This window comes from Oryctolagus cuniculus, chromosome 4 (genome assembly GCF_964237555.1).
Source record: "Oryctolagus cuniculus chromosome 4, mOryCun1.1, whole genome shotgun sequence".
Classification (NCBI taxonomy): Eukaryota; Metazoa; Chordata; class Mammalia; order Lagomorpha; family Leporidae; genus Oryctolagus; species Oryctolagus cuniculus.
In genome coordinates, this window is record NC_091435.1 from 32,804,348 (window position 1) to 32,828,310 (window position 23,963).

The 23,963-nt window shown below is 38.6% G+C and overlaps 1 protein-coding gene across 3 annotated transcripts in view; it reads right to left on the minus strand.

The window, feature by feature from the left end:
- Positions 1-4,180: 4,180 nt before the first annotated feature.
- The window catches only part of LOC100346553 (multidrug resistance-associated protein 1), a 110,485-nt gene continuing 90,702 nt past the window's right edge, over positions 4,181-23,963 (minus strand). For all 3 annotated transcript variants that reach the window (XM_002716653.5, XM_008267130.4, XM_070071921.1), the window contains 10 exons: positions 23,413-23,567; positions 21,200-21,355; positions 19,523-19,722; positions 18,365-18,491; positions 16,116-16,217; positions 13,395-13,538; positions 11,349-11,507; positions 8,122-8,288; positions 6,214-6,408; positions 4,181-5,784 (listed from right to left, as the gene is read on the minus strand). In XM_002716653.5, coding sequence (XP_002716699.3) covers positions 5,646-5,784; positions 6,214-6,408; positions 8,122-8,288; positions 11,349-11,507; positions 13,395-13,538; positions 16,116-16,217; positions 18,365-18,491; positions 19,523-19,722; positions 21,200-21,355; positions 23,413-23,567 — 1,544 coding nt within the window. In that variant the 3' untranslated portion in view covers positions 4,181-5,645. The remainder of the gene's footprint in view (positions 5,785-6,213; positions 6,409-8,121; positions 8,289-11,348; positions 11,508-13,394; positions 13,539-16,115; positions 16,218-18,364; positions 18,492-19,522; positions 19,723-21,199; positions 21,356-23,412; positions 23,568-23,963) is intronic.

Below are 23,963 nucleotides of genomic sequence, written 5' to 3' on the forward strand. Positions count from 1 at the left end.
TAATCCTCCACCTAGCGGCGCCGGCACACGGGGTTCTAGTCCCGGTCGGGGCGCCGGATTCTGTCCCGGTTGCTCCTCTTCCAGGCCAGCTCTCTGCTGTGGCCCGGGAGTGCAGTGGAAGATGGCCCAAGTGCTTGGGCCCTGCACCCCATGGGAGACCAGGAGAAGCACCTGGCTCCTGCCTTTGGATCAGCGCCGTGCGCCGGCTGCAGTGCACCAGCCATGGCGGCCATTGGAGGGTGAACCAACGGCAAAAGGAAGACCTTTCTCTCTGACTCTCTCTCTCACTATCCACTCTTTCAAAAAAAAAAAAAAAGAGGCTCTTCTAAGAATGATAGGAATGAGACATGTTGGTTGAGAGCATTGTTAATTTTGTAGTCATGTGGACCTGGATTCTACATGTTACTGACCAAAATCCTCTTGGAATCTTAGTATCATTCTTCAGTGAGGATTTCAAGTGACAAGTGTTTCAAACATCTTGCACATTACCTGGCATATGGTGTACTTTTATTAATAAATATTCTCATTATCCTTAAAGAAGACAATTTAAGGCTCTTTGGGATTCTCCTTCTATCAGCTAATGTATTTTGCATATTGAATTTACAATCAGTATGTTTTTAGTCAATTTTGAAGTTACAGTCTGTGAACATATCAGACAATCACAGAATAAATCATGAAGCAAGACCCCTACCTTACACCTTAAACAAAAATCCACTCAACATGGATTAAAGACCTAAATCTATGACCTGACACCATCAAGTTATCAGAGAACATTGGAGAAACCCTTCAAGATATTGGCACAGGCAAAGAATTTCTGGAAAAGACCCAGGAGGCACAGGCAGTCAAAGCCAAAATCAACTATTGGGATTGCATCAAATTGAGAAGTTTCTGTACTGCAAAAGAAACAGTCAGGAGAGTGAAGAGACAACCGACAGAATGGGAAAAAATATTTGCAAACTATGCAACAGATAAAGGATTAATAACCAGAGTCTACAAAGAGATCAAGAAACTCCACAACAACAAAACAAACAACCCACTTAAGAGATGGGCCAAGGACCTCAATAGACATTTTTCAAAAGAGGAAATCCAAATGGCCAACAGACACATGAAAAAATGTTCAAGGTCACTAGCAATCAGGGAAATGCAAATCAAAAGCACAATGAGGTTTCACCTCACCCCGGTTAGAATGGCTCACATACAGAAATCTACCAACAACAGATGCTGGCGAGGATGTGGGGAAAAAGGGACACTAACCCACTGTTGGTGGGAATGCAAACTGGTCAAGCCACTATGGAAGTCAGTCTGGAGATTCCTCAGAAACCTGAAGATAACCCTACCGTTCGACCCAGCCATCCCACTCCTTGGAATTTACCCAAAGGAAATGAAATTGGCAAACAAAAAAGCAGTCTGCAGCCTAATGTTTATTGCAGCACAATTCACAATAGCCAAGACCTGGAACCAACCTAAATGCCCATCAACGGTAGACTGGATAAAGAAATTATGGGACATGTACTCTTTAGAATACTATACCACAGGAAGAAACAACGAAATCCAGTCATTTGCAACAAAATGGAGGAATCTGGAACACATCATGCTGAGTGAAATAAGCCAGTCCCAAAGGGACAAATACCATATGTTCTCCCTGATCGGTGACAACTGACTGAACACCAGAAAGGAAACCTGTTGAAGTGAAATGGACACTATGAGAAACGGTGACTTGATCAGCATAGCCCTGACTGTTAATGAACAAATGAATACATTATCCCTCTTAGTAGTTTTTTTGTCTGTTCTACTTAATATGACTGGTTTAATTCTGTAATTAATACACAGTTATTCTTAAGTGTTGAAATTTAACTGAAATGTGATCCCTGTTAAACATAAGAGTGGGAATAAGAGAGGGAAGAGATGTACAATTTGGGACATGCTCAAGCTGACTTGCCCCAAATGGTAGAGTTAGAAACATACCAGGGGACTCCAATTTAATCCCATCAAGGTGGTATGTACCAATGCCATCTCACTATTCCAAGTGATCAATTTCAGTTCACAATTGATCATAATGAAAGGACTAAGAGTCAAAGGGAGCACATAAACAAGTCTAGTGCCTGCTAATACTAATCGATAGAATAAATAAAGGGGAGAGTGATCCAACATGGGAAGCGAGATACTCAGCAGACTCATAGAATGGCGGATGTCCAAACAGCACTCTGGCCTCAGAATCAGCCCTAAAGGCATTCGGATCTGGCTGAAAAGCCCATGAGAATATTTCAGGCATGGAAAGCCAAGACACTCTGGCAAAAAAAACAAAACAAAACAAAAAAAAACAACAAAAAAAAAAACACCTAAATGAAAGATCTCTGTGAGTGAGATCCCAGTGGAACGAACAGGTCTTCAAAGAAGGAGGTACCTTTCTCTGAAGGGAGGAGAGAACCTCCACTTTGACTATGACCTTGTCTAAACAAGATAAGAGTCGGAGAACTTAAGGGGCTTCCATAGCCTTGGAAACTCATGACTAGTGCATAGGGAGATTACTGATGCCATAAACAGGAGTGTCAATTTGTAAAGTCAACAACAGGAGTCACTGTGCACTTATTCCTCATGTAGGATCTCTGTCCTTAATGTGCTGTACACTGAGGCTTAATGCTATAACTAGTACTCAAACAGTATATTTCACTTTGTGTTTCTATGTGGGTGCAAACTGTTGAAATCTTTACTTAATGTATGCTAAACTGATCTTCTGTTAAAAAAAAAAAAAGAAGAAATTATCAATTCCCAACTTGACTCTCACTGGGATTAAACATGACAATAAGTCTGATCTGATTTCATCATCATTTAAAAAATCATCTATTATTTTTCACTTTATGTTTCTGTGTGGGAGCAAACTGTTGAAATCTTTACTTAATGTATGCTAAACTGATCTTCTGTATATAAAGAGAATTGAAAATGAATCCTCATGTGAATGGAAGGGGAGAGGGAATGGGAATGGGGAGGGTTGCAGGTGGGAGGGACGTTATGGGGGGGGAAGCCATTGTAATCCATAAATCGTACTTTGGAAATTTATATTCATTAAATAAAAGTTATAAAAGTTAAAAAAAAGGGGTATGAATAACTAAGGCCATAATAAACATTAAAAAAATTAAAAAATAAAAATTTGCTACCTCTCTGTGTAATATACTCAATTTGATTTCCTTGCAATTTATGTCTATTGTAGTTCAATGATTGAACAAGCTTAATGTACATAATTGAAATGAGAATAAACTACTAGTTTAAGACACAATAAAATTATTTTTGAGCACTTGTGACTGTTAATTCTTTCCTTAAGTTTTTATTTTATTTTTTTTTAATTTGAGAGTCAGAGACAGAGAGACAGAGCTAACATTTGTTGGCTCACTCCCTAATGACCACATTGGCCAAGAAAACCAATGCTATGAGCCAGGAACTCAATCTAGTTCTCCTAGTAGGGTGAATAGGGATCCAAGTTATTACTTGAACTGTGCTCCATATTTGCAGGAAGCTGGATTTGGGAGCCAGAGTGGGAAGTTAAACCCAAATTCAAAATGGAAGCACACATCCTTACCAATAGGCCAAATGCCTGTCCCTTGCTGTTAGTCATTTTTTCCTTTTTAAAAAACTTTTACTTTCTTTCCACCCTACATATGTTGTATATGATAAGAAGTAATTATAAAGCTAATATATATGTTTATGGTGCATGCACAGGAAACTATACCGATTCTAAATGCAAAGCTGTATGATTTTTCAGATTCTACTGATGCTTACACTCAGGAAAAGAAACAAAACACCCATTACCCCAGAAGCCCACCCTGTGCTTGTCATCACCCCTACCCACCAAGGATAACCGGTATCCCTACTCTTGCTAATTTAGATAAGCATTTCCTTTTTATTTTAACTTTTATGTAAATGGAAACATGGAACCAGTTAACAATATTCCTTTGTGGGTAGCTCCTGTCAATATTGTATGTGTCATCATGTTTGCAGCTTTTATACATTTATATTCATAGTAGTATCAAGTTCCACTGTGTGGGAAAAAGTACTTTTTTTCCAGGCTATTGCTGATTTCCCATTAGATTTTAAATTTACAAAGAGTCTCTAATTTACTAAAACTGTAGATATAGAGAAAACACCTTTTAATTCATATCAATTAAATATCTCTATACCCCCCTTATAATGCAATTTCACAGATATTTATTTAGTGATAGGGTTTACAAAAACAGGACAACACTTCAAGTTATCTTACATTCTAACAGGAAAAGACTTTAGATAATAGCCTTTGGTATCTGCAGGTTCTATATCTTTGGATTCAACCAAACACAGATGGAGAATATTCTAAAAACAAACAAACAAACAAACAAACAAACAAACAAAAACTATGTACTGAACATGTACACACTCATCTTTTCTCATCAGTATTCCCTAAATAACAGTGTACAACAACTGTTATATAACATTTAATCAAGAGATGATTTAAAGCATACAGGAAGATGTGCGTATGTGATATATATACTTACTACAACATTTATATAAGGGACTTGAACAACCATAAATGTGGGTATTCACAGAGTTCTTGGAACCAATCCCCTGTGGATACTAAGGGGCAACTCCTTGAGGTTTTATAGTCTAAGGCAATTTTTCGAAAAACACTTTTAGGTAATATAGTAAGATTGCACACAAAGGAGAAAAGGAGGATGAAAGAAATGGTTGATGAGCCTTCAAGAACATGTTAAAATCCTTTATGAAAATCCTTTTGAAAGGAAAATATCTGAAATTTGAGCACTTTAAATTTGAAGGGCTATTCAGACATGTGTTGCTTTTATTACATAAAACTGTGAGATGAAAAAGCCCTTTAAGATCAGAGTACTACCAATCAACAATGTTCTCATGAATATATTACCTATAACACACAGCTCACTGAGGTCCATCCAGCCAAACGACGTTCTATAGAAAATATTTGTGTTTTCTTACTCAAATAGTAAAAATAGTATAAAACATTCTAAAATAAAATAGATCTTAATATAGAGATTCCTTTTTGAAAAAGCAGCTGAATAACTTATTCTTTCTCGTTTTCCTGCATCAATTCATAAACTGCACAGTAACTCAACACATACCATGTATGAATATTGGTGTTTACATCATATTACTCTAAAATGCCTAGTCATTATTTTGTAAACATGAGTTCGGTATCCACAGTATGAGGGGTGCTGTGCTAGGAGCCTCATATACAAAGACAATTAAAAGTGGACACTAGCCTTCAAGGGGATGGGAGTGGGGAGGAAATAGACTCAAAGTATTAAAACATGGTCCTGCCATGATAAATATAAGTGTATGGGGTTAGGAAGCTCACAGGAGATGAGGGTGGAGTGAGGTGGGTAGGAGTCTGGGGACATTTGATTGAAGAGGTGACTTGTGAATGATATTATGGATTTAAAGGGTAAGTTGGGCCATGTGCAGAAGGCAGGCATGAATGGACGAGAGAAATCTGGGTACAACCCAGGAAGGTTAGAAACCAGAGGGGTCATTGTTATGTGGGCCAACCAGTAGCCAGGGGTCTGCTTTCATGAATTTCTCTGCTATCATTATTTTTTAAATGTTAATGTACTTAGGTATTTTTTGAGTGTATAATCAACATAAAGTTAAAGAAATTTATTTTTTGTCTCTGAGTCCTGTGTTAGTCCAGCTTTTGTTGTCATTGCAAAGAAAAGTCCTTTCTGACGTATCAAATTCTGTGGTGTTTCAAATTCTATAATCCTTCCAGAATCAAGAACAAGGACCCTGCAATGTGAAAAGAATCCAGTTAGGTAACATACAATGATTTTTGGTAAGTACATAAGGTAAATAAATTATTAGGTGAGTTATTTCAGCACAAATAGAGATTAAATCAGTGAACAAATCAAGTTTTCTAATTGTTTTTTAGCGAGACGTTATGGGGGGGAAGCCATTGTAATCCATAAGCTGTACTTTGGAAATTTATATTCATTAAATAAAAGTTAAAAAAAAATCAAGGATGATAAAAAGAAATGACACCTCAAAAAAAATTTCCTCTAATTGTTTTGGAAAATATCTTCTCTATAATTAGGGAACATTGTGTATCTCTCAGCACAGATGAAATTCCTTCTAAGTGGCAAATCCTTAGCACACCTCCTACGTTCAATATCCATCTCTGCGGAAACCGGGTCGTTTCTGAAAACCAAGCGAGCCTACCTGTCGGAACCAATGATGGAGCGGAGCCTGTGAGCGATGGTCAGGACGGTGCAGTCGGAAAACTCCTTCCTGAGAGTGGTCTGCACCACGTGATCAGTCTCCAAGTCCACGGAGGCTGTTGCTTCATCCAAGACGAGAATTTTTGTTTTACGAAGCAAAGCACGGGCCAGACAGACGAGCTGCCGTTGCCCAACGCTGAAAACAAGCAACATACTACTACATTAACTCCAACAATGAACATTATGGGAGCCTACTTCCTCTTCTAAAATGCTGATTATATTGTTATCCAGTTGTTTTCTTGCTCACTCATTCATTTATTTTATTTAAGAAATATTCATTGAGGAATTACTATGTGTCGGATCCTTACATGTCCAGGTTCTGAGAATACAGCAATGAAAAAAATGAAATAAAATCGGACAAAAATCTTTGTGTAAAGTTTCTCAAGAGGAAGACAGCAATAAATGAACAAGCTAACTGGGCAAAATGCATAGTAATAAGAGGAAGACTGTATATAGTATTTTCATACATTATTTTATAGGTAGATAGATGATAGATAATAGAAAATAGATGATAGCAGGTAGATAGTGGATTGATTGGTGTATGGATGGATGGATGGATGGATGGATGATAGGTAAGTAAAAATCAGTTTTAAGAATTCACTTATAGGGGCCAGCGCTGTGACGTAGCAGGTAAAGCCACTGGCCTGCAGTGCCGGCATCCCATATGGGCGCTGGTTTAAGACCCAGCTGCTCCACTTCCAATCCAGCTCTCTGCTATGACCTGGGGAAGCAGCAGAAGATGGCCCAAGTCCTTGGCTCTTGGCTTCGGATTAGCGCAGCTCTGGCCATTGTGGCAAATTGGGGAGTGAACCATCAGATGGAAGACCTTTCTCTCTCTGCCTCTCTTCTCTCTGTGTAACTCTGACTTTCGAATAAATAAATCAATCTTAAAAAAAAAAAAAGGAATTCACTTATGCAGAAGGGGTTGTCGTATAAAGTGTAGATGTGAGGTGGGCATTGCAGGGAAGCTGGCCAAAAGACCTTTCTGGGAGAAAGTGACTGTTAGCTCAAGACCTGAGACCTGAAGCAAGTGGAGAGTGAGCCAAGCAGATTTTCAGAAGAAACTTGTTTGAGGCAAAGGGAACAGGAGATACAAATTCCCTGATGTGGGCAGGAGCAGACATGGCAAACCATGAAACAGCTCCGAGGCCAGTGTGGCAGGTGGGGAAGGACGTGATGAAAGAAGAGGCGGGAGTCGGTTCAAATCCCGGGAATGGTTAACAGGCTGGCAGCTCACTTTGCTGGTGTCTCGGATCATATGAAGGGGGCTGCCTTCCGATAGCAAACAGTGTTGAACAGAAAGAGAAGGTATCCATTCCCTTAGATCATTTTTTTGGAAGAAGTCTATTAGTGTATTAATCTTCACTACACAAGATTCAGTTCAGCAGTGGTTTTTCAAACTGCACTGGTCTTGCTTGTTCTTCCAGTCCCTTCACCAGCAGGTTTCCGGGCTTGGCTATACCGTGTTATTCCTTGTCTTGCTCTTGTAGCACGACTCAGAAATGATGTGCTTTAAATGCACCAAACAAGCTCAGGGGGGCTCAGAAGTTAATTTCCTCCTAGGCCAATTCTAGTTTCCTTTTCAACACTTGTTTTAAGACTTAACGGTGTGCAACATTTTGCCATATTCACTTCATTTATAGATATTAAATACATACACATATATACTATTTTTTTCCTTGAAAACAGGTATACTAATATCACATGATGTGGGACCCATGACGATGATCATAAAAGCGTGGGAAGAAGGGAGTATTCTTAAGCCGGTGGTATAATTCATTGAAGACAATTCAAGTTTCTAAAGAGCATGGGATGGATCACCTGGGCAAACCCTGTGCGTGCTGCCCACCTGAGGTTTTCACCGCCCTCGGAAATCTCATGAAGCAGCCTCCCAGGAAGGGACTGCACAAACTCCTTTAAGTGGCACAGTTCCAGCACTTCCCACAGCTCACTATCCGAATACTTGTCGAGGGGATCCAGGTTCATCTGCAGGGTTCCAGAAAATAAAATAGGATCCTAGAGAACAAAATAGTCACCTGTCATCTTACTATCATATGAGACATAATTATATGTATTTAAAAATCAGACTCAGAAAGTACATGAGGAAAAAGCAAAATGATCGGATGTAATATGGTTATCAAATTCATTTTGTATTTGTTAAAAATGAGCCAGAACACATTGTCTGGGAGTCTTCCTGATCTGTGGTTTCACTTTCTGGGGTTTCAGTCAACCACGGTACTAAAATATTAAATAGAAAATTTCAGAAAGAAACAATGCATAAGTGTTCCATTGTGCAACGTTCTGAGTAGCGCGATGAAAATGCATGTGAGGGGCTGGTGCTGTGGTGTAGTGGGTAAAACCGCCACCTGTAGTGCCAACATCCAATATGGACGCCGGTTCGAGTCCCAGCTGCTCCACTTCTAATCCAGCTCTCTGCTGTGGCCTGGAAAAGCAGTAGAAGATGGCCCTAGTCCTTGGGCCCCTGCACCCACATGGGAGACTTGGAAGAAGCTCCTGGCTCCTGGCTTTGGGTTGGCACAGCTCCAGCCATTGCAGCCAGTTGTGGAGTGAACCAGCGGATGAAAGACCTCTCTCTTTCTCTCTGCCTCTCCTCTCTCTGCGTAACTCTGACTTTCAAATAAATAAATAAATCTTAAAAAAAAAAGAAAATGCATGCGATGCCCTCTGTCCCACACAGGACATGAATCATGGCTTTGCACAGCATATCCACTGGGTATGTGCTACCCACCCATTAGGCACTCAGGGGCCAACTCTGCGATTAGACCTGCTGTCGTGGCAGCACAATATGTACAAGTAAACTGTATTTTACTTAAAAACTGCACAGGACTTGCAACCCTGGCAATTCAGATATGCCAAAGTGAAGCTATACACTGCTTCCTTTAAGTGAAAAAGTAAATTTTCAACTTGGTAAGGAAAGGAAAAAAAATCCCACATGATGGTTACTATGGTAAGAATAAATATTCTACCCATGAAATTATGAAGAAGGCAAAAGAATCTGTGCTGGTTTTGCTGCTATATCTCAAACTGCATTAAAAAATAACCTATGACTCATTAAGGAAAACTGATCAATATTTTGGAAGAAATTCCATATATATAAATTGTATTGGAGTATATAGCTATAATTATATCTTACTATCAGTTCTTGTTTAATCTCCTACAGCATCTAATTTGTAAATTACAATTATCAAAGGGGCATACATACAGATAAAAATACAGTACAAATTTTCTGTAACAAGTGTGGTTTCAGAACCGGCACTGCAACTCACTAGGCTAATCCTCCACCTGCAGCGCTGGCACACCAGGGTTCTAGTCCCAGCTGGGGCGCTGGATTCTCTCCTGGTTGCCCATCTTCCAATCCAGCCCGCTGCTGTGGCCAGGGAGTACAGTGGAGGATGGCCCAAGTCCTTGGGCCCTGCACCCCATGGGAGACCAGGAGGAACACCTGGCTCCTGCCTTCAGATCAGCGCGGTGCGCCGGCCGCAGCACGCTGGCCACAGCGGCCACTGGGGGGTGAACCAACTGCAAAAGGAAGACCTCTCTCTCTGTCTCTCTCTCTCACTGTCCACTCTGCCTGTAAAAAAATAAAAAAAAACAAAAACAAAAACAAGTGTGGTTTCAGCCTTTCACTGGAGGTCTAGGAATTAAATCATTATGATCTTTCTGATTCTCCTTTTAAATTACTTATTTTTAATGTATCAGTGACAATCAGTAGTATGATGATGAGAGCTGCCAGTTAGCCAGGTGTATAATGTAATAAAATGTACTATGTATATACCATTGTCATCGTACCAAGTCAGGAATACAGAATGTATTATCCCTACTTTTTAGTGGACCCAAGGATACAAAGAGCTCTTGGTCAGTGCCACCCAGAAGGTAAGTGGTTGAGTTTCATTTACAGCAGACTAAAAGTATCTACTTTTACCACATCACAATACCTAGTGGAACCAAATTTTAATATATCTGTGTTTATTTATAAGATAAGGATGACTGCTGTCTCTTGTCTCTGCTGACTTTTTCCCTCTCCAGAATTTTTGATGATATTAAAATTTATTTTGAAGTAAATAATACATATGTATGTCTAAATAAAAACACAAATGTATGTCTAAACAATATGACAAAGATTTAGCATTTTAAACATGATTAGAGATAATACAAAGATGTTTCATAAACATCCAGAAAATAGCTTAAGTGTCTCAAACTCAACTAAATTAATTGTCTTGGACTTTAGAAGGATATTCTTGAGTCAATTTGCATACTTGTTAATGATCATGTATCTTTGATTCCACACATGGAAAAATCAAAAGACTTTAGGAAAGAGATTTAACTAAATTACTGTTTTTTAAAAAATATTTCTAAACTTCAAATCAAAAGAATCAAAATCTTACATTGAACCTACCACCTAATCAAAGATCTCAATAATTCTTTTAGTCTAAAATGTACCAATGTGTTTCAGTTTGGTCTATTTGCTAGAATTTAATTTACATTTACTATTATGAAGAAAACTTGAAAAGCAATGTACTGGTGTTTCTGGTAGATAAATGCTCTTCTGCAGAATGCTGTAGGGTAAGAGACGTTAATAGGATTCAAACAGATTTAAAACGACCTCCTTCCAAAAAAGGCTTGATACACTTGGAAGGAATAATTTTTTTTTAAGATTGATTGATTGATTTGAAAGTCAGAATTACAGAGAGAGAGAAACACACACATACACAGATCTTCCATCGGCCGGTTCACTCCCTAGATGGACCACAATGGCCAAGGGTGGACCAGACCAAAGCCAGGATCCCGGACCTTCATCTGCGTCTCCCACTGAGGTGCAGGGGCCCAGCCATTTGTGGAATCTTCCAGTGTTTTCCCCAGGCCATTAGTGGGGAGCTGGACTGGAAGAGAAGCAGTCAGGACTTGAACTGGTGCTCATTTGGGACGCTGGCATCATAGGTGGTGACTTTACCTGCTATGACACAACATCAGCCCTATTATTTTTTAAAGAAAAAAAAAAGAAAATAAAAACACTTGGAAAGTGTTCAGAAAGCCTACTGGGAAAACAAGTTTTACCTGTGGGATGATGTTAAGTTTGCCACGAAGATCATGGAGTCCAATAGTGGATATGTCAATACCATCAATAATAATTTTGCCTCCTGACCCCTCCACAATTCTAAATAAGCAGTTCGACAGTGTTGACTTGCCTGCTCCAGTCCTTCCCACAATTCCAATCTAAAAGGAAATGATCAAAACCAGCTCACGATGAACTTTTCAGAAGAGAACAGAGCCTCTTCTCTGTAACAAATACATCCGATGTCAGGTTAGTTGGATGTAATTTTGCCAACCAGAATATCCTTGAGTGGTACGGAAAATGCCATGTGACTTCTAAAGACTCAATCTCTCTACCAAGACACTCACATTCACTGGGAACACTTTAGCTAATATGCTTTTCCTCTAGTTTGGGGTAATTACCATTTTTCTTGATTTGGATCCGGTTTGAGTGTATCCGTAGAGGTTCAAGTGTTGAAAGTTAATTCACTGTGAGGTGGTAAGTGGGTTGGGACTTAATCTGACCCTCAAGGGGTGGGATCTCTGGAAAGTGGCTAGGATTAGAGAAACGCATCAGGACACAGCCCTCATGACTGAGTCATGGTGGCTTTATAAAAGGGAGAGAGACCAGGCGACAGACTTGGCACACACCCTGTCTCTTGCCATGGGACAACCTGCACTGTCTCAGGACTCTGCCAGCAAAAGGACTGCCACCAGATATGGGTCCTTGAACCTCTACAACTGTGAGTCAAAGGAACCATTTTTTCACTTCAAATTTACCTGGCCTCAGGTTTTTGGGATAGTAACAAAAATAGACAAATAAATCACTTAACTACAGAATGCCAGTAGCCCCAAGAGGAGCAGAATAGCCCTGATCGACCCTTGAATATTAAAAGTGAGGGAAATGGATGCACTGATAATGGGGTACTTTAACTAGAACTTCCAGATTGGATCTCTACTCTCCTTCCCCTTCCTGAAACACACAGGGTACTGGAACCTTTTTCCAGATAGGCTAGAAAATCCAATGGCATGCATGCAAATTTCTCTGATGTATCAAAACAACTCTGTCTTAGAGCAATTGAGGGGAGCCACAGATAGTGTTTAAGGATCCTGGGCTCATGGCCAAAACAATTAGCTTGTCTTAAACATCCTAGTGATTGAATATGTTCCTTTGGCCGTGAGAATTACAGCAATCTTTTTTGGCTACTGATTCATGACTTGGCATTAATAGGAACATTAGGAAGAAAGAATAGTGATGTGGATGGTTTGCCCTAGTAAAAAGAACCTTGAATCTTAAATTGACCCAAAAAAAAATCAGAAAAAAAAAAACCAGAAACTTGTTGAATTAGTAGGTATAATCAAAATTCCAGAATAATTTTATTTATTATCAAGATATTTCTGTTTGAGACATCATTGCAGTAGACCTGTTTAGAGGGTTAGAAAAACGCCTCTCAGAGGTTATAAAAGACAAACCTCCGAGAGAGGAAAAGTGAGGCACTGCTGTTTTTTTGTTTCTGGTTTTTAACTTACAGTTATTTGTAATATACCTTTCCAATTAGGAAATAATGTTTTTATAAAAGATTTTGAAAAAATGTGGAGAAAATATAGAAGAAAGCAAAAAGTTCATTTGAAATTCATCACTGAGATGCAACCACTATTTCTGTTTTATTACTATTCTAGTATTTTTGTTAATATGGTCACCTGTTTGGTTATTTAAAATACGAATATCATATTATCAACAGTTTTATATGTAGTATTTATTAACTAATTTCATCTCAAGCATCTTTTCCTTTGGCTAACTTTCTGGGAAAACATATCATTGACTTTACAAATATTCCGTCATACAATTTTAGTATATTTTAAGTAACTATTTACTATTGCAATACCCTTTATAGAGGAAGTAAAAGTAAGTGCACTAAAGTACTTTTGCATTTTTCTTTATACAGGGAAAACTTTTTCTATACAGACCATTTTAACAAAAGACCACCTTGTAGTGAATGTCATATTACCCATAACAATGGATGTGTTCACTTAAAACATAAAATGAAACACGTGAGGTATATGCGGTACCTTCTCTTCCCCATGAGTCTGGAAAGTGATATCTTGTAATACTAAGCCAAGATCGTCTCGATACCGGGCCTGATAATTCACAAATTCCACTATTCCTTTACTGGGCCATTGTGATGGAGGCCTTCTAGGCATTATCCATGGTGCCTTAAAACGAAGAAATGCTCTTTAAACTAAAATTATGGTTAAAAAAAGAAAAAGAAAAAACAAAACCACACTCTCTCCCACACGTCAAAAATATATTTCTCAATCCTATAAACAAAAGCAAGGATAAATGACAGACGACATTTGTAGATACTGGTTAGCTGAAATAGTTTAAACATCACCAATAGAAAACTTCTCATCTCGTTATAACAAATTCTTAGAGGGACTGGTGTTGTGGCTTAACAGGTTAAGTTACCACCACTGATGCCTGAATCCCATACATGAGCATTGGTTCAAGTCCCAGCTGCTCCACTTCCATTCCAGCTTCCTGCTAATGCACCTGGGAAAGCCAACAGAAGAGTGATTGGGCTGCTGTACTCATGTGAGAGACATAGATGGGATTCTCCTGACTTTTGCCTAGCCCAGCTCTGTCCACTGTGGCCATTTTGGAAGTGAAGCAGTGGATGGAAGATCTCTTTCTCTCTCTATCTCTCTCTATCTCTCCTTTTTCTTTCTCTCTCTTTGTCACTTTGCCATTCAAATACATGAATCTTTTTAAAAAGAAATTCTTAGAAATCAGCTTGTAGAGACAACAAGTCTTCCCATTTCCTGTCAAATTATTCAGAAAATCTTTCTAAAATCCCATAAATAGGAGAGGTAACCTGAAATATTTGCTGAAATGAGAACAGTCTGCCATTCATTCATTAAATACTGAGTGTTTATAATGTCAGTCACTGTTTTAATTGCTGGAGATTTAGCAATAAGGAAGTCAGATAAAAACACTCCTCTTAACAGAGAGTGCATGCAGTGGGAAGAGTCAGAAAGAACCAGTAACATATGGTTACCAGGAAATGAGGAGGGGTGCTGGGAGGTGGGGTGTCACTTTAAGTAGAGTAGTTAGGAAAAGCATGATTGGACATGGTGAGGGAACAAGCCATGTGGATATCAAAAGAGCCTTTCAGGAAAAGCAACTGACTACTTGGAACTAACTACCTGTGTTGAAGACCAAAGATAGGGGCTGCAGAACTATTGGAAGGACAGCAGGAGGCAGAACACACAGAGGAGCCTGGTGCCTGCACAGTGAGGTGCAATCTTTTACAGGCAAGGGAGTGAACTCCAATGTCTGATACATTAAATAAAGCAAGGACGAAGCTCTTGTGAGATACAAGCTGGTGTATTTATATACCAGTATTTCATTATTCACAATTGGAAGGGAATAAACATGCAAAGAGACATACAACTTAGAAATAATACATATTAGTATGTATTATTTATTATTATGTATATATACATAATAATAATACATATTAGTCATCAGATGGCTAATTAGATTGAGCATCTTCAATTGAATTCTGGTGTCCAGATGTTGTGAAGGCAGACTAATGTTTCATGATTCGTGTTAGAAGGAAAGGCAAGGCCTAGGGAAGAATCCAGACGGAGAATCAATGTCCAAGTTGGTGTTGGAGGATGAACACACTCAGAAGCGTTGAGGAGCAAGAAGATGGTGCTACTAAGAGGTAGGAATTTGAAAAGATGGTTAATGGATCAAGGTTGGAGAAAAGGCAGGAAGAGAGACTACTGAGAGGACAACAGGAAATGTTAGGACTTTTAAAGATTATTTATAGATATTATTAGAGAGAGAGAGAGAAGAGAGAGAGAATCGTCCCAATTGCTGGCTCACTTTTCAAATGCCTGTAACAGCTGGGGGACTGCAGCTTGGGTGTCAGGGACCCAAGCACTTGAGCTATCACCTGCCACTTCCCAGGGCGCACATTAGCAGGAAGTTGGAATAGGGAGTGAAGCCGGGACTTTGATTTCAGTATAGACTGCAGGTGTCTCAAGAACATCTTCAAAACTACGCCAAATTCTGGCACCTAGATTTTTATGCGGAAGAGGCACATGGCTTCCTCAGACATATGAGCAAAAGAGGAAAGACACCTTCTTAGAGGACTGAAAATCCAGAAGTTCAAGTCACCTCTACCATCTGTCCTATTCATTAATAGATTTTGGAGGCAGAGGTAATCCAGATGAGCTAAATATACACATAATTAGGTATTATAAACTCGGCCAGTAGTGTGATTCTTTGTTCTCCCAAATTATAATTAAAGGGAACAAAACAGATGGATTTATTCTCTTTTCCTCCTCATTCATGGAAATGTTAATTAATTTAAAAAGTGTGTAGAATATAAGTAATTTTGAGATGACTGTATTATGACACTTTTCTCAGTGACCACTAACTATGGCCTTAAGTTGTATATTTTATCCTATACCAGTAGAAGACAAATCATTATGTCTTTCTATAAAGGCGTATTTCAATTTTATCACTCATTGAAATAGATTTATATATTACAATTTATGGAATGCCCTAATTTAATTTAGCAGTGTTTTTGTTTCCATTAAAATGATACATAAAGTACTAGTGCATTTTATCGTCATTTTGGTTATAGTTCCCTTAAAATGCTATTACAGCATGATTTTGGAAATGGAGGATTTATTCAAAGTTTATTTTTATAAATGTCAGTTTAAGGTACAAAACATTTTAATCCTTCATCCATTTGTTTGTTATTTGGCAGTTCTTACCTCTTTCTCTATATTTTCATATTCACAAATTCTTTCAATGGAGACAGCATTGGTTTCAATTTCACATGCCTTCCTTACCCAAAAGTTCAGAGAGTGAGTAATCTGGAGAAGATGGGGATGGGGGAAAGCAGGAATTGAATCATGCTCATTAGTCTTTTACATAATAAAATTACACTTTATTTTTTATAAAATCTCATATTTTCAATTTTCATATACTTTATCTCTTGATTATTTAGCTAACATAGAAGTAAGTATGTTTATACATGTACATACCTGAATCTCTTAAATTACATTAAACTCATTAATATCATAAATCATGGAATTCTGTGGCATAAGACTGGATGAATGTAGTTCAAAAAAATTGAGATCTATGCATACAGGGACTATGCAAAGAATGCATGAACTAAAAAGTGCATGGATTAAAAAAATTTTTTTTACCAAAAGAAATTTCTTTTTGCTCTATTTTCCCACAAACTTTTATATACTTGGTGTACAGATGTCTAAGATGGATGGGGTGTACATTAAGAAATGTACAACCTTATGGGAGAGGGAGCGGGAGATGGGATGGTTGCGGGTGGGAGGGAAGTTATGGGGTGAAAAAGCCACTGTAATCCAAAAGCTGTACTTTGGAAATTTATATTTATTAAATAAAAGCTAAAAAAAGAGAAATGTACAACCTTAGTAAGAAACAAAAATAATGCACAAAATACTTCAGGCTTCTTCATTCCTTTCCATCATAAGGAAGATTCCCATAGCACTCTGACCATTTACAGTCCTCACTTGCTTTTTTTTTTTTTAACTCCACTTTCTTCTCACCTTCCCGACAAATGTAGGATCTCCAAGGTTGCAACTTCAAACCTAATTCTGATAGTCATTGAAGTTTGCAGTGTTTAGGAGGTGGGTTTGATTTGGATTTCCCAGGTGGCTGCTGACAGTGAGTATTTTTTCATAAATATGTGGTCTATTTGCATTTCTTCTTCTGAAAGCTGTCTAGCCAGATCATTTATCTATTTCTTAACTGGATTATTTGGGGGGTGTTTTGCAAATGTTTCATGTTTTATCTCAAATGTAGAAGCCAAAAAAATTGATCTGAATGTAGTATGTTGATCACAAGAGGTTGGGAAAGGGGTGGTGATAGGAATGGATAAAGAGAAATTGCATAATGGGCATTCAAAACACAGAAGGCTAAAAGGAGATAAGTCCTAGTGTGTTACAACTCAGAGGCATGATTATAGTTCACAACAACCTATTATATAGTTTATGAAGAAGTCGGAGAGAGGCACTTGAAGGCTCCAAACAAAAAAAATGATAAGGTAATAAAAATGCTCATTGCTCTGACCTGATCAGTTCATGCTGTATATGTGTGTGAGCGTTTCACACTGTTCTTAAATATGTACATGTACAGCCATCCCGTGTTCACCAAAGTAAAATTCAAAAAACGCTGAACCCTGTTTCTTCTTGACTGCCAATCCATTTAGTGGCCCCAGCTGACTTTGACAGATATGGAGCCCTTGTAGGTGTTTATTTTACCCACCTACTTCACTATAGAAATAATAACTTGTGGTTATGGGGTTCTCTGTTCCAGGCCTCACCTAGGTACTTGTAGCATTTTCCGCTTCCAGAAGCCTAAGTTCTGAATCTGAAATGCGAGTGGCCTCGAGCATCTTAGATACAAGACTGAGGTTATACACTCAAATCAACTAGGCTTAAATAATGCGTAATTTTATACTGCAGTTTAAATAGCATTTGCCATTTGGCAAAGGGCTCATGAACACATGCATACCAGTAGTGCTTTACAGTGTAATATAAAATAGGGCTTCTTAGGGAAAAATTGATATTCAGAAGAGAAGCAGCACATACATTTTCCCCAGAGCTTGCATTATCTCTGTTAGGCAGAGCAAATTGGACTCACAGCCCTAAGGGAGAGGGCCTTACCTCTTTAACTCTCTATAAATCTATAAGGATAGGGGAGCAGAGAACTGCTGCATCAGTGTGTTAACAGCAGGCGGTTCCTGGCCCTGTCTGTGCCCAGCACTGGGTAGCAGACTCTTCCCTGTGTGCTAACTCCAAAACCGCTGAGCCAGTTTCCTGCTGCCACCAAAAGAGAGGAAGAAATGAGCCTACTGGGAAATCCAAATCTGTCTCCCATTACTTAGTTAATAGAATCTATAACTCAGACAGGCAACAGAGAGGAGTTTAATTAATTGGATTCTAAACATACCATATACCAGCAAATCATTATTACTTACATTTAGGGCATAGGATATAGACAAACCAACTATTGCTGAATCTATGGAATTGCCAGCCAGCACAGCAAGCAATGCAGCAAAGAACACCATCAGGTTGCCAAGAAATTCAAGCCTAACAGACAGCCACCTGTAATATATGGAACAGATTCTGAGGAACCAAGATAAAAAAGTTTTAATGCAACTAGTACTAACTTGCCTCTGGGAAATCAAAAAGCATACATCAACTGCTGTGTTCTAACCCCTCCCCTTACTAGTAATTCATTCAAACAGGATGTTGTCACAATGAGAGCTCAAAGAATTCTTCTGCCCCCAAATGCACCTTACTTGTGCAGATCTTTGCTTTAAAAGTTAATCAGAATGACAAAGCAGAAGAAAAGAATGCTAGCCAAAATGTCGACTGTATTTTTAAAAATTCTGCTGGAAAATGAATTACTTTTTCTATTACATATACTTTTTATATGATAAAGTCTCTAAAAATTAAAATGTGCTCAACTACTATTTACTATTTCATTTTTCTTCATGTGAAATTATAAATTTAAATTTTAAAGTGGCATAAAATAATACATATAGATGATGTCTAAACATATAAATAAAACATAGCGAGCCGGCGCCGTGGCTCAATAGGCTAATCCTCCACCTTGCGGCGCCGGCACACCGGGTTCTAGTCCCGGTTGGGGCGCCGGATTCTGTCCCGGTTGCCCCTCTTCCAGGCCAGCTCTCTGCTATGGCCAGGGAGTGCAGTGGAGGATGGCCCAGGTGCTTGGGCCCTGCACCCCACGGGAGACCAGGAAAAGCACCTGGCTCCTGGCTCCTGCCAGGATCAGCGCGGTGCGCCGGCTGCAGCGGCGGCCATTGGAGGGTGAACCAACGGCAAAGGAAGACCTTTCTCTCTGCGTCTCTCTCTCTCACTATCCACTCTGCCTGTAAAAAAAAAAAAAAAAAAAAAAAAAAAAAAAAACATAGCATGCATTATATCTCAGTAGTTCTAATAGCACCCTGCATGTTCTTCAAAAAACTTTGACTTCTGTTTTCATACTTTCATATAGAGTAGAGTATGCCTTTTATGTGACTATGAATACATATAATTCAACTTAAATGTATATCATGTACTAGAAAATACTTAAGGCTTTCATGTATAGGTGTGTTGATATGACTCACCTGTTTGCAATTACGTTATTGTAGAAACAGACCAAGTTCTCATTCACCACCTCTTTGTTTTGCTGGATGAACCTCTGTTCGTGTCCAAATGCTCTGATAGTAGACACCCCTGACAAGGTCTCTCCAAAGTGGGAAATAATAGGAGAGCGAGACGCTCCTGCCAATCGTCGAATCTGTCGTGAGCTTGCCACATAGTATCTCTGCTCAGAAGACACAAAGAGGCAGTTGGGAGGTGCAGTGAGAAAGGTTCCCCGGTTTAGAGACTGCAAGACTTCTTGGGTTGTGAGTCAAAGATTGACCTGCTACAAATATGTCCAAGTCTCAGCCTCCAGGATCTGTGAGCACCACCACAGTGGAAACAGGATTTTTGCAAACATAAATGAAGGATCTCTCGATGAGATCGCAGTGGAGTGTGGGCGGAGCCTAAATCCCACGCTGAATGTCCTTATAGGAGACAGAAGAAAAGTCACAAATGCAGGGAGAAGGCCATGTGAAGACAGTGGCAGAGTTAGAGACCTGACACCACGTCCAGGAAAATACCAGAGATTGTGGGCAGCCACAAGGAGCTGGAAGGAAGCAAAAGCCAGATCCTCCCTCAGTGCCTCTAGAAAGAAAATCAGTCCTCCCAGCACATTGATCTTGGACTTCTGGCTGCCACAACTGAAACAGAGAATAAATTCCTGTTGTTGAAACCACCTAGCACACTGTTACCGGAACCTTAGGAAATGAACAAGTGCTTGGCAATAGTGAAATGTTCCAATTCTGAAGAGCACATGTGGAACATAATGAGGCAAAACTTCACTTGGATAACTCTCTCAAATGACCATGGGGAGTGAACCAGCGGATGGAAAACCTCTCTCTCTCTGCCTCTCCTTCTCTCTCTCCGTAACTCTTTCAAATAAATAAATAAATCTTTAAAAAAAAGATGCCCACTGGGACGCCTGTATACCATTACCGTGCCTGGGTTGGAGTCCCCGCTCTGCTTCTGACTCCAGCCTCCTGAAGGTACACCCTGAAAGACAGCAGGGGCCCTGCTACTCACGTGGGAGACGTGCACTGGTTTCTTGGCTCATGACTTTGACCTGACCCAGTCCTGGATGTTGTGGAAATTTGGGGAGTGAACCAGGGAATGGAAGATCTATCTATATGTCTCTTTCTCTACCTCTCTGTCTGTCTCTCTCTCTGTGTCATTCTGCTTTTAAATAAATACATATTTTTAGAAAGATCAATAGTTTCTCAACTATGAGATCATCACATAAAATTTCACTTACAACTTTTGTTTATAATCAGATATAATTGGTCTCTGTCCCCAGTTTCATTGAGGAGACAGTTTGTGAACTCCTAAAATAGCTTCCTACTATTTCCTATCCTAGCAATATAATAAATCCAAAGTACATGGGTGAATCCGGTCTCTGCACTATGTTGGTAGAGAATGTTTCACACAGAAAATGAAGTAAGACCTAGGCCATGAAGGAAAAATAAGATCTAGACATAAATGACAAAGAAAACATATGAAGTAGAAGAAATAATGACAACATAGATAAATCAATGAGAAAGGAATTAACACGGTGGCATGAGTAGATTTCACATCAATATGAGTTAAAAAAATGGGGTCTAAAACTGTATTTGACCATGGACACATAAGTTATTAATAGAAATAAACATCCAGGGACTTACTTGAATGGTGAAATAGAAGATAATTAAGGGAATAACAGCCAGTATGAAGAGTGGTAAAGCTCCCACAATGACCAAAACTGTTCCAATAACATCCAGTGTACAGTTCAACCAGGTCCGTAAGTAGTAATGGAAACGCATATCAACTACAAACATATCCTGGAAAAATTGATATCAGGTCACTTTCTTTTTAACTTTTCATGCTTTAGAATCAAGGGAAGAAGAAATATACCATTCAATAGAAAAGCTTATTCATGTGTGACAATTTGATTCCTAGTAAGTCTAACTGCATGGCTTTTGCCCACTCCTATATATTTTTCTCCTGTAGTCAACTGTAACAAATAAAAGCCTCTTCTAATAAAAAGGTGAGTGACTGTGAGCAAGTAATCTAGATTTTCCATTGATGATAACAATCATACAACCAAAGTCAGACCCTAATGAAAGAACAGAGTCCATAACTAGGATTCCAGTAGCTGGGTTTTCCAAATCCAGTATTTGGGGCATTGGGCTACTCCTACTTACTACTCAAAAATTTATAAAACTCTCCAGGACACTATTATGTCCTAAAAACATGTACAGTACCTTTTTGATTTGCTACATCACATCCAAGGCAAAAGACATAGAAAAGCAATATAATCTTCCTTTACACAATTAGAAACTGAAAGGTGCAAGTGGATTATAGGAGTGAGAGAAGGTCAATGGGAAGGCCATGTCATTCACACGTTGTTTCATGTGACAATCAAATCTATGGTTATGCTACAAGGTATGACCTAAGGAATTCTGAGGAATAGGAAGATACCAAACTGATAGGAAAAGTAGAGATGGTATTTTATTAATTCTGTCTTGCTTTTCCTTGGGGATCTCACATACCAAATAATGTAACAGTCCCATATTCTCACGTATCTTCCTGTCTGTCATTAGAATTTGTTTTCCAATACTCCCATCTGCCCAAGACTCAGTTATCTGGAACTTTATTGTTTAAAAATATCATTGTCTATTAGGGTGACAGTAGGAAATGGTTGCTGGGGAAGACAGATGCTGGTGATCAAGCTTTTCTATGAGTTTCAGAACTGTGTGCAATTGGTGTGAATAAGAAAAGTTTAATATTCCAGCAAAAATGTTTTATGGCAGATATATTCATACCGTATCTTCACTCTCCCTAACATATCTTAATGTTGTAGACCTGCAGTAACACAGAAGCCACTAGCAATATATGGCTATTGAAAACTCACAATGTTGCTACTGCAAATTAAGACACTCTATCAGTATATTAGATATCTTCCAAAAATTCATGGAAATGTGTATTATGAAAAATAAAGCATGAATTTTAAAATTTTTTCACCAAAATAGGTTTGTCTTTTAAATTCATTTTTTTCACTAACTTTTTGAAGTACTTCTGTATAACACTAACCAAATTCTAACGATTTTGTATACAAATGAATGTAAGCATATAACCAACAATTTTATATTGATTACAGTTTAGAGTCATGTTTTGGCTACATTGTATTACATAAAATGGGATAATTATTTTTTACTTTACTGTGACTACTGGAGAATTTAAAACTACATTTGTAGTTTGAATTTTATCCCTATTTAACACCACAAATATATATTTTTAATAGTAAACACAATGGGGCAACAGGGACACACTGGAAATCCCCACCTCTCCCTACTCACGCTAAGTGATTTCTTAAGCTTTCTTAACTGCAGAATGTTTTCAAAGCTTCTACGTCCATGTGGACTTCTATTTTCTTTTCCTTTTTAGCCTAAATCAGTGATTTTTAAATGTATGAAGCTGTAGACACCAAATCTGTGTACTTCCTGTGTTCTCTGAGAAATTTTCAAGGGTTCTTTCAGTTATACATGTAAGATGTTGTTACAAATGCAATTGTAAATGTTCTAAGAGTTAGCAATAAATTTGAAAATGAAACCTATGCTAAACAAAAACTTAACTTTGTAGGACGACATGTTTTTACAAATGGGGTTATAAAGAATTAAACACAGGTCACCATATTTAGATATCATTTTTTAAAAAATTATTAATATAAAGAGAACAGATTTCATGTATTTCAGGGCCATAGTTCAAAGTAGATAATAATTCTTCTTTCCCTCCCTCTCTCCCTCAATCTCCTTCCCTCTTTCCTTTTATTTTCTTAATTTTTGCAGAAACATAATTTCAGTCCACTCTATAATCACACGCTTAATGCACTACTTACCTTGGTGAATCGACTGATGATCTGGCCTATGGGGTTGGTTTCAAAAAACTGGAGGGGGAGATGTAGTACATCATTCAACAGCTGAGTGTACACTGTTCGTGAGGCAGCCAGGGATCCTCTGCTGAGAACATAGGCTCCAGAGCAGACGAAGAGACCTGAACATAAGTTGTTATCAGGATCATAGTAGCATCTTAAGTAAATGTTGTGCTTTAACCCTTAAAACTTACAATAGGATTTTAAGATTGAAAACTCAAACATTGTACTTAAAAATGTGAACCTGCGGACCAGTGTCTAAAATGGTACATATAAAATTATTTCTGCTGGTTTACCATGTTACAAGCATACAGCTGTTTCTGTTCACAGTTACAGGCTTTAGAGAAATGCACAGAAACTAAGAGATCAATCTGACAGTAATTTTAGAACGATTAACCTCATGATGTCTTGTGGGACAGTGGGTAGCCAGTGGTGGTGCTATTAGTCAAACAGGTAAGTTCTCTCAGCTTCCGGGTTCATGGTGCAGCTGTCCCCTTGGGTTCAATGGGATAGCTCTG